Source organism: Vombatus ursinus, unplaced genomic scaffold, assembly GCF_900497805.2.
Source record: "Vombatus ursinus unplaced genomic scaffold, bare-nosed wombat genome assembly UNPS02014818.1, whole genome shotgun sequence".
NCBI lineage: Eukaryota > Metazoa > Chordata > Mammalia > Diprotodontia > Vombatidae > Vombatus > Vombatus ursinus.
The window spans coordinates 9955842-9970640 of NW_020954596.1; the positions used below are offsets into that span (position 1 = coordinate 9955842).

Consider the following 14799-nt stretch of genomic DNA (forward strand, 5'->3'; position numbering starts at 1 on the left):
GAAAGACCCAGAAGTCCTAAGGGCAGGACTTAGGAGGAAGTTTTAGAGGAGACTGTAAGGCTTGGTGGTTCTTCATTTCATTGGAAGGAAAAGTGCTAACTTACTTAATCTAAACCCCATAAGTAGCCTGGGAAAAGGAAAGAGATGAGGGTGGCCAGGTTTCCTACTCCTTCATGGGTTTTGGGATATTTGGGGGAAGGGACTTGAGGTGGGGTAGAAAAGGGGAGAAGGACCTGGGGATGTTTATCTTGGAGAAGAGACTCTGTAGAAATGTAGTTGCTGTCCTGAAGCATTTGAATTTGAAAGGCTGACATGTGGAAGAGGCTTTAGACAAATTTTATTTTGCCCCACAGGGCAGAACTAGGAGCATTGTGTGGAAGTGTAAAGAGGTAAATGTAAGCCCAATATAAGGAAACAATTCCTAAATATTAGAGACATCCATAAATGTAATGGGCTGCCTTAGAAGGAATTGAGACACCCCCTTCCTTCAAGCAAAGCTTAGACAACTTCTTTTTGAATGTATTATAAGAAAAATTCTTTTACGAGTATGATTTGAACTAAATGGTTACTGAGGTCCCTTCCAACTATGAAATGCTGTGGTTCTGTGATTTCTTTGGACTTAGATTCCTTCTCAATAAACCACAGGGATTGAACTATATGATCTTTAAAGGTCCCTTCTAAGTCTTAAAATCTGTAGTTCCCCTTTTTCTGTGTTATAGGATATTAGTTATTCCATAGGAATAAAGCAATTAATTTTTTTGAGAGATATTTTTCTTCATAATAATTTTATTTACCAGTTTCATACTAGTAGTGGTGAACTAGATGATACAGTTTACTTTTATACCTTAAACAGTTTATCTGAAGGAACTCCTAATATTAATTCATATAACAAGAAGTCGCTTTGAGTTAAGGGTTTTTGATTATCCATGTTGCTTCTCAGTTCTTATAGTTTGGTTAATTGAAATTCATGAACATATAACTAACCTTCTTTTTCCAGGCCTCCCCCCAACCCAAAAAATGAATGAATATTCCACTGTGGCTTTTTTGGTTCTTAGGTATATGAATTGACTTTGCATTACACCCAGCACCAAGACCACAATGTTGTAACTGGAGCATTAGAACTATTACAACAACTTTTCAAAACACCTCCAGCTGAGCTTCTTCAAGCCCTAACCACTGCAGGTGGTATTGGACAGGTCAGTGTGACCAAAGAGGAGTTTAGTAGCAGAAGTCGCAGTGGGAGCATTGTGGAACTTATAGGTAAGTTATTTGGAATGCTAGGATTTTCAGTTAATATCTGCATGATGTACTTTCCAGTATTTCTTAATAAGTACCAAAAATACATCTCATTTTGTTAAGATTCCTTTTAAATTGAAGTAACATAATCCAGCATACTTATATAATTTAATAATCATTTAAATTCCAATAAAATTCCCGTGTTCCTCTGCTTATTAACATGCTAATACAGTCTTACTTGATAGACTTAGGAAGAATAATTCCAGAAGCCTGGAGTTTCACTGCTATTTATAGTTTCTACCTTTATAAAAATTTCAACTTAAAAAAATTGTGTGTGACTTTGTTATTCTTCTGCTCTATAAAATCCATTGACTCCCTGTTACCAGTAGGTACAAATGCAGTCTCTTCTGTCATTTGAATGCCTTCGTACCCTAGCTCCAGCTTACCTTTCCAGGCTTATTATATTTTATTTCCTTTTACATACTCTAGTGTGTAGCCAAACTGACCTTGTTATACCTTAAACACAACATTTATCTCAGATCTTATGCTTTTGAGCATTCTCAATGATAGAATATACTTATTCTTCATGTCTATTTCTTAGAATCCCTTATTTCCTTGGCAGCTCAGCTCAAATGTTACTTCTTATATGGGACCTTTCTTTCTTTCCTTCAGCTACTACTGCCTTCCTTTTAAAATTACCTTGTATTTATTTTGTATTTTGTATATTCTTAAATATGTTCAATGTAATGTAAATTCCTTGAGCACTGGGACTATTTAATTTTTACATACCCAGTGCCTAGCACAGTGCTTAGCACATAATAGGTGCTTAATAAAGGCTTGTTGATTGATGGGTGTGTGTGCTCTTGATATAATAAATTTATACTTTAATATCATCAGTTATCTATAGAACAACTCTTGAATCTTAATACTCATTTAGGTTTTGCTGACACTTGTGTATTTTACTCCCAATGCTATTAGAATGTTTCATATTAGAAGCAACATTTCTTTTGATCTGTAGAGATTTATGTGGTTGCTCCTCTGGCCAATGTAGCTGATCCTATGGCCATCCATGAAAAGCCAGTTTCCTTAGTAAACAGGATGTTTATGACCCAGGACTATAAAAGCAGATCTGTATTCCCTTTGTAGGTTTGGTTCTTTGGGTTTCAAATTGTATTTATTTTGGGACCCTATTTTACAAAGTGAGTAACTGCTTTTTATTTAATTTCTGTGAGCTGGAGGCAGGACCACTATTGGCCAGCAGTTCAGTTCTCCTTTGTGACTCTCCCACTTTCCTTTCTGTGCCTTAATATCATCTCTATTTCTTTATCAACTTACTTCCCAACCCTTAAGGTTGCTTCCATTCTAAAATTACTTTATTCTACTCCCAAAATAAAGTATTACATATTCTCAGTAAAGTTGGCAACATCAGTAAACTTGATGTTGGGGGAAAAGCAATCTGACTAAATGATATTATTCTAGGATGTTAATAATTAATAACCTTTACTTTTTTTCAGGGGTATTTGCATTCCAAAAGGTGCTTTTAATTTTGATTGATGGAATTTCTGGGTTCTGTGACTTAATAAAAAATTCTATGTATTTTGAGTGAGACATTTTGTGGTTTAACCACTGTGGGGAAAGGGGAGGGACAGGACGGGACTGGGGGAAAAGGTGGTCACCTTAAGTTATGGGAATCTAGGAGTGTTCAGGTGTTAAATAGTTGGGAAAACAAGCAAACAAACACTGTCTCTGTGGTTGAGTAGCTCTACTCAAATCCTGGGTCTGCTGTTTCCTTCTTGGCTTTGCAAAGTCACTTTTCTTTGGGCTTCAGTTTCTTCGTCTACAGAATTGAATTAGACTAGATAACCTTCCTGCTAGCTTTAAATCTTAAGATGCTGTAAAACTTTATGTCCTATCCACTCAAATATTCAATGCAGTTCAACCAGAATTTATGTACCTTATTATGAACAGAGCACTGTGCTACAAATTGGGGATGCAACTACAGAAAATTGGTTTCTGCCCTTAAGGACAGAAAATTTTCTTGAAGGGTCTCCTTTGTCTCTTGTCAAATAACCTCATAAAAGCTCTCCTGACTACTTTTTTCCTGCTTTACTTGAAGTTCCTGTCCTGTCTTGTTTCTTTGTTCTCCTGGATTTTGGCCTATGAGTGACTTTGGCCCTGGGTCTCTGCTGTCTAGTTATGTTCCAGGGTGATAGTCCTGTCTTTGGGATATAACTCTATAAAAACCATCTCTAATCTGGAAATGCCTCTCTTTATTAGGAGTCTTACTCTTCTTGGGTGCTGGCTGTCAGCATAAATATTTCTGTCAAACCCTTATTCACCACCCTGAACAGTAAACTGTTCATTTATACTCTTCAGTTTTTGTTGTCTTGACAAGTTTAGGCAAATTAGAAGAAAATTGACTGGAATTCTAATAATTGCCTAATTTGAATGTAAATGTCATTGTTAATTCAGCATTAAAGCAGTGAGCCATATAATCATAATAATAGAAACTAATATTTATATAGTGCTTACTATGTATAGTCCTGTATATTGAAATATGTTTGTATGGAATGTTTGTCTTCATGAACAGTTAATTTGGAAGATTGTTAGGATTTATGTGTTTTTAACCAAAGAGGATTTGTTCTCCAATTAATCAGTCACATTATATTTACTTATTTAACTATTGGAGATCAAGCAAATATCCTAATGTTTCTGATATTTTGTGAAATGGCCCTGTCATGTAATTAACTAGCTGGTTTTATATCTTGGGTCACATCTAATTTGTGTTCAGTACTTTATTATATTTTTATATAATTTTGAGATTCTCAAACTATAGTACAATAATAATGATTATATCCTTAATTGCAGTTTATGGAATATATTTGCTATATTCTAGTTTGCATGAAATCCAGCTTTTTTGAAACTATTAAAAATTCTTTCCTAATTTCAGCAGCCCATTTTCTTACTTTTGCTTTCTATGATTTGCAGCTGGAGGGGGGTCTTCATGCAGCCCAGTTCTTTCAAGAAAACAAAAAGGTGATTATTTTAAAAAGTCAGAGTCTTGTGTGATCTTATTATTTTCTTTTTTTCATAATATATTGGACTCTGTTTCCATGGCTTATTTTCTTTCTCTATTTTCATAATACATTGGACTTTGTTTCCATGTCTATTCTCAGTAATATTTTTTACCTTTAAAAATATTGCTGAAATCCTTGATAACTGGGCCATAATAGTTTTGCAAATTTGTCTTTATTGTCGATTTCTAATGTTATAGGTAATCTGCTTGGTTCTATGTGCACAGGTATACCTGGATTAACTTATGCCTAGATGTAACCAAAATAGTTCAGCAATAACTAACTTAAGGCATTGTAAGTAGACCCCTAACATAAGTCACTTCTGCTCAGCCCACTTATTCCTGGGTGCCTCTGTGCCTCTGGTCAGTGCACGTTGTCCAGCCTAATGTTCTGGGTCTACTATCTCCCCATTGCTCAGCTTTGCCTTGGAATTTGGATTCCTTCTTTTGGTCTTAGATTGCTGTAAAAGTGTATTTGGAATTTTTGTAGGCTGAATTCTGTATTCCCAGGAACATTGTTTCCCATTTGTATAGCATTGTAACTTTGAAAATAACTGCCCTGTAATATAATTTCTCTAAGGTAATGTTCTTGTGGAACTAATTAATAATGTTAAACAGATATGCTTCTATGCTCTTAACTTCTTTTTGTCTAGACAAATAATATTTTCAGATATTTTTTTCCTATTTAGAACTCTAAGCATCTACTATCTTTGTTAAACTGGAGCCCTGTTATCATTTTGTCAGCCATATTTTGAATACCAGATACCAGATTTTGTGCAAAATATGTCAATTTGACTGCATCAACTAATGCACATCTAATCTAGTGATGTGCTTATACGTGTCATAAATTTTTGAAATGCCATTGTCAGTTTCTTGTTCAGTCTCAGTGACCTTTTATTTGAAGGACATTCTCTCATCTTCTATTCTGAAATCTTGAAAGAATGACGTTATTTTTTTTTCTCTTTCATTCATTTGTTCATTAAAAAAACCCAACACATTTATTAGATGACTGCTGTGTGTAGAGCAGGATGCTTTTCATGTGATGATTTGCAAGTCTTATTTTCCAGAGGTGGTTACTGTTTTAATGGTGGGCCTGTGCATGGCAGGATAGCTTTGGATTCAGAAAAGTTTTTTTCATTAGTAATCCAGATACTTCATAACTTGTACCATTGTTGCATGAAGTTTTTGAGATTCATAATTTAATAGCTAGTATTTATATACTGTTTACTGTGTGCCAGGCATTGTGCTAAGTGATTCATAATTATTATCTCATTTAATCCTCACAACAATGCTAAGAGGTAGTGCTATTATTATCCCTATTTTACTGTTGAGGAAATTGAGGCAAACAGAAGTTAAGTGACTTGCCCAGAATTACACAGCTAGTGAGTGTTTGAGGCTGAATTTGAACTCAGGTCTTCCTGACTCCAGGTCTGACACTCTGTCCACTGTGCTAACTGTCAGTTTGAGACAAAGATTTACTGCTACTCCTTGGCATGCCTTAAAAATACTTACTAGAACCCCTTCATTTTTTTAATGTATATTTTATCTTTTCTTGATTTTCTTGAAAATCGAAGTTTTTTGTCTCTAGTGCAACCAAATTATTTTGTTACTCATTTGTTTTTGTCTCAGTTTAGTAACTTTTTCCTGTAGTGATGAGCTATGAAGTTAGCTAGAAAATGATGAGTAATTAGCAAACAGCTACTAGTGCTTGTTTGACTGGTAGTGTTTGACCTGGTTGTTCCTGTGGGTTGGATCAAAGAAATTATGTTAACCTTTTTCTTCAGAGGATTTAAAAAACATTGTAATATAAAGTTGTTGTCTTTTTGTATTGTTAAAAACTTGAGTTTTCTGCTTTGAAAGTTTCCCCAATCTGACAAGTTAAATGACTTGTGGGCTTTCATGAAGCCACATTTAGCAGACCATCCACATTTCTATAATCACCTGAGTTGGGACTTCGCTACATTTTTCTCTTTAATAATGTTTCATTTATATGGTCACATGACATTTACCACAGAATGTGTCACACTCATTTAAAGAATAATGCATTAGTTTATTTAATTTAAAAAATTTTTTATTGAGAGGCTCACCACCAGATTGGCCACAGTGTGACAGTTTTTTTTTGGCCACAGAAGCTCTTGACAAAATAAGTGTGCACATTGATGAAATCACAGTCCCTGAAGTATTGAAGATGTTTTAAAATATTTATTCTAACTCCAAATGACACAATCAGTAAACCTACATTAACAACTATTTACTCTTAAAAGTTAATTTCTTTTCTTTTTGGTGAGGCAATTGGGGTTAAGTAACTTGCCCAGAGTCACACAGCTAGTGAGTAGTATGTGTCTGAAGCCGGATTTGAGCTCAGGTCCTCCTGACTCCAGGGCTGGTACTCTATCCACTGAGCCACCTAGCTGCCCCTAAAAGTTAATTTCCACATCTATGACATCTTCTTTGTTGCTCCTTCTGTATTCCCTTTTCCATTTTGTTCATTCTTTGTGTATATGTATATGAATTTTTTGCTTATTAACATTTTGTGAATGTTTTTCCTGGGTGCCTCTGTACCTCTGGTCAGTGTACCAGAGTTTTAAAGCAAGGAATTCTCTCAGTTATTTGAACGGTATCTGCTAAGGAGATTATAATATACTCTAAGTATTAAGGTGGCATATGTATGAAATGAATGATTACATAATATAAAGTATTTTGCAAACCTGAAGGGTCTATGCAAATGTCAGATTTCATTATCATTATCATTATTATTTTACTCCTAGGTAATGATAATGATAATAAACGTAGCTTTGAGTATATATTTGGATTCATGTTTTCTCCTGAAAAAAATTTGTTGTCAAGAACTGTCTGAAAAATATTTTTAAATACTTCATGAAATCTGAAGCCACATTAAATTGTAATTTTACCTTTTAATTCTGGAGATATGGCTTAATTTTGGCAGAAAGCAACTTCGTTTATGGAGATTATAAAATAAAATTAATCTGGTGAAAAGAACTCTTGAGAAATGACATTTCTAGGTATCTTTTTATCAATGAATCCATATTTTATTATTTGAAAAAAATTATTGGTGTCCTTTGTTTATGCGTGGTATAGATTCTGTGTCTTCTCCTCTCTTCTTCCAGACCATCCCCTTGATTTTTCACTTGTAACAAAGCACAAACAATTAAGCAGCACCAGCTGATGCAAAAACCATCTGTGTCTGTCAGCCTATGCAATGTTCTTCACTCTTAGTCACCCATCTTTTCAGGGAAAGCTGAGGGATGCATTGCATCATTTGTTTATGTCATCTCTATGGCCAGGGTTGGTCATTACACAGAAATTTATTTTAACACTAGTTTAGGTATTTTTCTGAGACAGCATACTCTATTAGTTGGGCACTGCGGTATTAAGCTATTTTCTCTAAATTGGTGTAGATTTGAATAGTATCCTAAGATCTCCTTAAATATGTTTGGGATATTCTTTCTACTACTAGTAGTAGCAGTGGCACTTCAAGATTTAAGAAATCTTTTTCTCACAACAGCCTGGTGAGATAGATGTTATAAATACAATTATCCCCATTTTACAGAAAAGAGAATTTTACCTCAGGGTCCCTTGTTTCTGTCTTCTTGTTTAATGATAGAGTGGAAGGAGGATATATTTAGATTCTCATAGTAAATCTTAATTTAAACATTTGCACCCAGGTTTTCCTGTCTTTGGGTCCAATGTAGTTTTTCAAAATATAGTTGTTAATGTGAGTAGCAGTATTCATAGTACTATGTACTGCGAGGAAATCACAAGCTATCAAATTCTGTATAAATGTTAACTGTTGTTACCATTAAGGTAGTATGAAGAAGTAAATTAAATCTTCCCATGATTTGAGATTTAGAAGTGTGCATTTTTTGGTTTCAAGAAGACTATTATATTTTTTAGGAAAACTAAAAGAGAAATTATTACCATGGGGAAATCAAATTCCCAGTTCAAAGCATAGTGCCTAATACTTAAGTAACTTAATAAGTAGTTGTTGAATTTAATTGAATTTAATTACTGCATTGTTTATCAGGTAAAGTGCTCTTAGGAGAAGAGGAAGGCTTAGAAGATGACCCAGAATCAAGGTCTGAAGTTAGCAGCTCAGCTTTTGCAGGTAAGTCAGCATTTTAGTTTTATTTAAAAGTTGATTATCTTACTTTCCATTTTAAATCTCCTGCCGTGATCATTGTACACTGATTTTATTGACTGTTACTCATGCTAATTGAGAGAAGTAGTAAATCTATTTTTCTAAAATATTAACTCACATTTTTTCTTCTGGGGTCTTTTGAGGAAGGATTTGTTACATGTATCTCCTGATACACACAGCTGGGTACTTTTCTCTAGAAATGTGAATTCTGGGGTAGATTCATCTAGTACAATTTCAATAGTTGGCTGAGATCCTACTTTTTTTTCACTTTGCGGTCCCTTGTTGCTGCCTTCCTGTTTAATGATAGTTCCCTTTCTCCTAATGGTTGATATATGCCCATTTCAGAATGACTTTGCATTTCTAGAGCACATGTTCTTGTTTGAATGGAGAGGTGATGAGAAATGGTTCAAGGCTTGCTGGTAACGCTGGGATTAAAATAAGAGTTCCATGTAATTTACCCCAGGCTAATCTGAATCTGCCAGCACAATCTTACTATTCATTCAAATTATTCTCCTTCAATCAATCAGCCAGTTGCCAGTAATGAAACACCTACTATGTGCCAATTATTAAACAAATGTTTATTAGGATCTTACTCCACGTCAGACACCATGCTAAGTCCTGGGGATAAAAAGAAAAACAGCCTTCTAGGAGCTAACATTTTAATGAGGGAGACTACTTGGAAATAACTAGGTACCTACGTACATTGTTATTGTTCAGTTGTTTTGGTTGTGTCTGACTCTTTGTGACTCCATTTGGAGTTTTCTTGGCAAAGACGCTGGAGTGGTTTGCCATTTCCTTCTCCAACTCATTTTATAGATGAGAAACTGAGGTAAACAGAGTTAAGTGACTTGCCCAGGGTCACACAGTTAGTAAGTGTTTGAGGCCAGATGAGTCTTCTTGACTGCTGCTCTTTCCATTGTGCCACCTAGCTGATGTAACAACAACAAAATGTGCCAATCGCTAAACAAACGTTTATTTATAAGCATTTCATTTTTTTCCAATTCCATTTAAAAATAATTTTTAACGTTCATTTAAAAAAAATGTGTGTTCCTAATTCTCTCCCTCCTTCTTTCCCTCCATCCCATCCACCTTCCCGAGAGAGCAAGCAATTAGATACAGATTATCCATGTGCAGTCATGCAAAAACATATTTTCGTATTAATCATATTGTGGAAAGAACATGAAAAAAAATAAAAAAAAATTTGCTTTGATCTGAATTCAGACTCCATGAGTTCTTTTTCTGAAGGTGGATATCATTTTTCATCATTAAGTCCTTCAGAACTGTCTTGGATCTTTGTAGTCCCGAGAATAGCTAAGTCATTCACAATTGATCATCATGCAGTATTGCTGTTACTGTGTACAATGCTCTCCTGGTTCTACCCATTTCACTTTGCATCATATAGCTCTTGCCATGTTTTTTTTTTCCCTCGTCATTTCTTATGGCACAGTAGTATTCTATCACAATCGTATACCACATTTAGCCATTCCCAATTGATGTGCATCCCCTCAATTTCCAATAAAAATAATTTGTTAACATCTTACTCTGTATTAGGTACTATGCTAAGTGCTGGGGATGTAAAAGAAAAACAGTCTTCAAGGAGCTCATGTTCTAATGGAAGAGTCCATTTGGTAATAACTAGGTACACAGAAGATACACAGACAGTAGATGGAAGGCTTTCTGAGAGAGGACCATATTAGCACCTAAGGGGACCAGGGAAAGAACTCTTGTAAAAGATGAGATTTTAGCTGAGTCTTTTTTTTTTCTTAAATAATTTATTTATTTATTTTTAGTTTTCAACATTCACTTCCATAAGATTTTGAGTTTTAAATGTTTTCCCCTTCCTTCTCCTCCTCCATCCTCAAGACAGCATGCAATCTGATATAAGCACCATTTATCATTCATATTAAACATATTTTCACATTAGTCATGATATAAAGAATTAGAACTAACGGAAAGAACCATGAGAAAGAAGAAACAAAACAAAACAACGAAAGAAAAGGAGAGCAGATAGTATGCTTCCATCAGCATTCAGACTCCATAGTTCTTTCTCTGGATGTGGATAGCATTTTCCATCGTGAGTCCTTTGGAGTTGTCTTATTTCCTTGTGTTGCTGAGAAGAGCTGAGTCTATCAAAGTCAGTCATCGAACAATGTGGCTGTTACTGTGTCCCCATTTTCTCCCGGTTCTGCTCACTTCACTGAGCATCAGTTCATGTAAGTCTTTCCAGGTTTTTCTGAAGTCCGCCTGCGACTTGAGCTGAGTCTTAAGGGAAGCAAAGGAAACTAGTCGTGAAGGGGATGGGTTAGAGCAGTCTAGGCACAGGGGACAGCCCCTGCAAAAGCACAGAGCCAGGACGGAGACAGGGCGGTGTGTGAAGATCTGCCACGAGCCAGGGTAGCTGCATTGTGGAGTACGTAGAACAAAGTCGAGCGCGAAAAGACTGCAGGGGTAGAGGAAGGGTCCGCACGAGCTCCTTGAGTAGGGTGGCTGTGTGATGTAGGCAGACCGCTGGCAGCTATTTGGAGGATGGACTGGAGAAGGGAAATCCTGGAGGCCAATGCAATAGTCCAGGAAAGAGGTGAGGAGATCTTAAACTAGGTTTTGGGGACATAAAGGAAAGATGCTGGGAGGTAAAATGGATAAAGTTTTGCAATAGATTGAATATGTGGGCTAAGTGAGAATGAGGATTTGAGGATGAGTCTTGGGTGGGTATCTGGAAGGGTGGTGGTGCCATTGACATTAATAGGGAAGTCTGGAAGAGGGGTTGGTTTGGGAGGAAAGGTAATGAATTGTTTGAACATACTGAGTTTGAGATGCCAGTGGAACAGCCATTTCAAGATATCCATAAAACAATTGGTGGTAAGGATTAATGTTCTCAAGAAACATTAAGATTGGAAATGTAGATCTGGGAGTCATCTGCATAGATGTAGTTGATCCCATGGAAGGTGATGAGATCACCAAGTGAGATAGTATAGGAGGCATTTTTTTTTTTTTTTTTTTTTTGGTGAGGCAGTCGGGGTTAAGTGACTTGCCTCAGGGTCACACAGCTAAGTTTTAAGTATCTGAGGCCGGATTTGAACTCAGGTCCTCCTGACTCCAAGACCGGAGCTCTATCTACTGTGCCACCTAGATGCCCCTATAGGAGGCATTCTTAACTTTAAGCACATAAAATAAAATACGTAAAGTTACATGGCCAAAGCCTTGGAGACGCTAGGGTTAGCTGGAGGAACATGAATCAAGAACCAGCAAAGGAGAATGAGTCGGAGTGACTGGACAGAAAGGAGGAGAACCAGGCATTCAGCCAGCCAGCAAGGATTTGTTAAGCACTTAAGTAAGACAGTGCGTGCGTGTGTGTGTCTGTGTGATATTGTTGTTGTTGATACATACTAAGGAGGTTTCAATTAATCTCAAGTACATACAAATTAACCTGAGAGCAAAAGCCATGGCAGCTGGCTGCCTGGAAAAGACCTCCTTTAGAAGCTCGTGCTTTGAGCTGTTTATGGCTTGAAGGAAGCCAAAGATTCCAAGTGGTAGAATTGTGGAAGCAAAGCATGCACGCTAGGGAGAATGTGCGGGCCAGTGCAAAGATAGGAGATGGAGTGTCACCTGGGGAATAGCAAAGAGGCCACGATGTCTGGCCCATAGAGTTGTAGAGGATGGTAAAGTATAAGAAGACTAGAAAGCTAGGAAGAGGTCAGGTTGTAAAGAGCTTTAAATGCCACAGGAGTTTGGACACTGGCTCGAGTAGGAAGGATGACACAATCAGACTAGTACTTTTAGGAAGATCACCCTAGCAGCTTCGTGTAGGATTAATTGACGTGGGGAGACAAGGCTGGGACACCAATTCAGAGTCTCTTGCAGCAGTCCACACCAGAGGTGATGAGTACCTGAAATGGACTAATGGTTTTATGCATGGAGAGAAGCAGTCAAATGTATGAGATGTTTTGCAAATAAAAAGGATGAAATTTGGCTTCTGATTGGATCTGTGGGGGGGGGAGTCAAAGATAAAGTAAAGGTTGCCATTCTGGGTTTCTGGAAGGATGATGGTGCCCTCAACAGAAATAGGGAAGTTTGGAAGAAGAGATGTATTTTGGAAAGATAATTCTATTTTGGACATATTGAGTTTTAGATGTCTGTAGGACATCAAGTTCAAAATGACCAAAAGGCAGTTGTTGAGGTGGGACTGGGACTCCGAGATGTGGATCTGGGAAAAATCTGCATAAAAATGACAACTGTATTCATGGGAGCTAATGAGGTGACCAGTTGAGAGAGAAAAGAGAGAAGAGAACCCAAGATGGTGCCTTAGGGTACATCCCCAGGGAGTAGGCCTGACATGTTAATTGAGCTGTTAAAGGGGATTGAGGATGAGCCATCCGAGATTTTCAGGAGAATTCAGGGGAAAATAGTGTCACAAAAACCTCACGTAGCATTCTTTTCTTTCAGCCTCAATGAAGAGTGAAATCACAGGTGAATTGGCTTCTTCATCAGGTGTATCAACTCCTGTTTCCACAAGTTCAGCTGCTGATTCCACAGGTCACGATATCATCACTGAGCAGCCCAGGTCACAACATACTTTACAGTCGGACCCTGTTGATCTGACTGGCTGTGACTTGACAAGTGCAGCCACGGATGGGGATGAAGAGGATATGCTCAGCCGCAGCTCAAGCCAAATCAGTGCTGTGCCGTCTGACCCTACTATGGACATGAATGATGGGACCCAGGCTTCATCACCAATTAGTGACAGTTCACAGACAACTACAGAAGGTCCGGATTCAGCTGTGACCCCTTCAGACAGTTCTGAAATTGTAAGTGTGCAATGGGCAAAGGTGGGCAGGCACGGTCTTCTGGGGGGCCGGATATATCTTATACCCACTCCACGGAGTCCCCAGCCAATAAGGTCAGCTGATCATACCTTTTAGAGCTTGACCTTATTTTATACCTTAACTGCAGAAATCAACTTATTTTTGTTCTGTAGATATTGGACTTCTTTTTTTTGGTGGGGGTGAGGCAATCGGGGTTAAGTGACTTGCCCAGGGTCACATAGCTAGTAAGTGTGATATGTCTGAGGCCAGATTTGAACTCAAGTACTCCTTATTCCAAGGTTGGTGCTCTATCCACTTCACCACCTAGCTGCCCTTGATAATGAACTTCTAATAGTCTGTCATAATAATTTGGATGGGATGAATGCTACTAAAAATGGAATGTATTATGTATTAATGGGAAAATACTCTTTAGGCCTTCATGGATCTAAGTTAAGTGAAAAAAAGTTGTCAGTGGAATTTGAATTAGCCAAGTATGGTATGGCTATTCCCCCCCCCCCAATAAATTGGCATTTGCATGTTGCCTTTCGTTTTTAAGAGTGCTTTTAAATATTTCCTTGTGCAATGTGTTGCATGTGAAAGTCTCTAAATTGTAACTGTGAAAGCGAAACAAATACACTTGTATTTGATAGCACCGTAGAACACTGAGTTACGTGTAGCCCCAGACATAGAATCAGAAGACTTCTAGCTTTGCTGCTTAGGAGCTGCACAAACTTTGGGCCAAGAACATCACTTAGCTCACTTTATTCATCCATATAGTGTAGTTAGAGTACAAGGCAGTATAATATATTGGACAAATTATGGGATTTTCAGTCCAAGGATCTAGAAACCCGGCTTTGAATCCTGACTTTGCTGCCTAATATCAATGCAGCATTAGGCGTCTGAGCCTTCTAACTCCAAATCCAAATAAGTGTTCTGTACCCGACTGAATTTTTTGATTTTATAACAACATAATGAGTAGGGATTAGGAATACAGGCTACGGTTTTGTGTTTTAACAAAGTTATCTATATTGTTGGAGGCCAACTGAATAATAATAATGATGATAGTTAGCATTTATATAGAACTTTAGGGTTTGTCTAGTACTCTACAAATAGCTCATTTTATCCTTAGGAGGTAAGTGCTATTATTGTCTCTATTTTACAAGTGAGAAGACCGAGGCAAATAGAGTTAAGTGATTTGCTGTTGAATAAGAGCTTGACCTTATTAGTTTCAATCAGATTTTAACAAGTTGAGTAAAGTTTATCTGCTAAATTTTTCTGAGGAAAAACAATAATGATATTAATAATATATTGATAAAAAGTGCTTTATATAATATCTGCATTTCAACCCAATCATTTTTTGTTCTTTTAGATATCACCCATTCCTTTTAGGGGAAATGTTGAAATTAAGAGAAAATATTTTCCTGTTTTTTTTTTTTTTAACTTTAAATTCTGTCAATATTGCTGATAACGTTTGGAAGTGTGCATTGTATTTTGTTTTATTTTTAGTTAGATGTTAACAGTTCACAGAA

General features: G+C 36.9%; 1 protein-coding gene across 4 annotated transcripts in view; it reads left to right on the top strand.

The window, feature by feature from the left end:
* Window positions 1–14799, top strand: part of HTT (huntingtin) — a 211461-nt gene that overhangs the window by 41689 nt on the left and 154973 nt on the right. For 3 of the 4 annotated variants that reach the window (XM_027836315.1, XM_027836318.1, XM_027836316.1), the window contains exons 9-12: window positions 1056–1260; window positions 4225–4272; window positions 8355–8435; window positions 12912–13273. In XM_027836315.1, coding sequence (XP_027692116.1) covers window positions 1056–1260; window positions 4225–4272; window positions 8355–8435; window positions 12912–13273 — 696 coding nt within the window. The remainder of the gene's footprint in view (window positions 1–1055; window positions 1261–4224; window positions 4273–8354; window positions 8436–12911; window positions 13274–14799) is intronic. The other variant, XM_027836317.1, reaches the window with a different exon arrangement.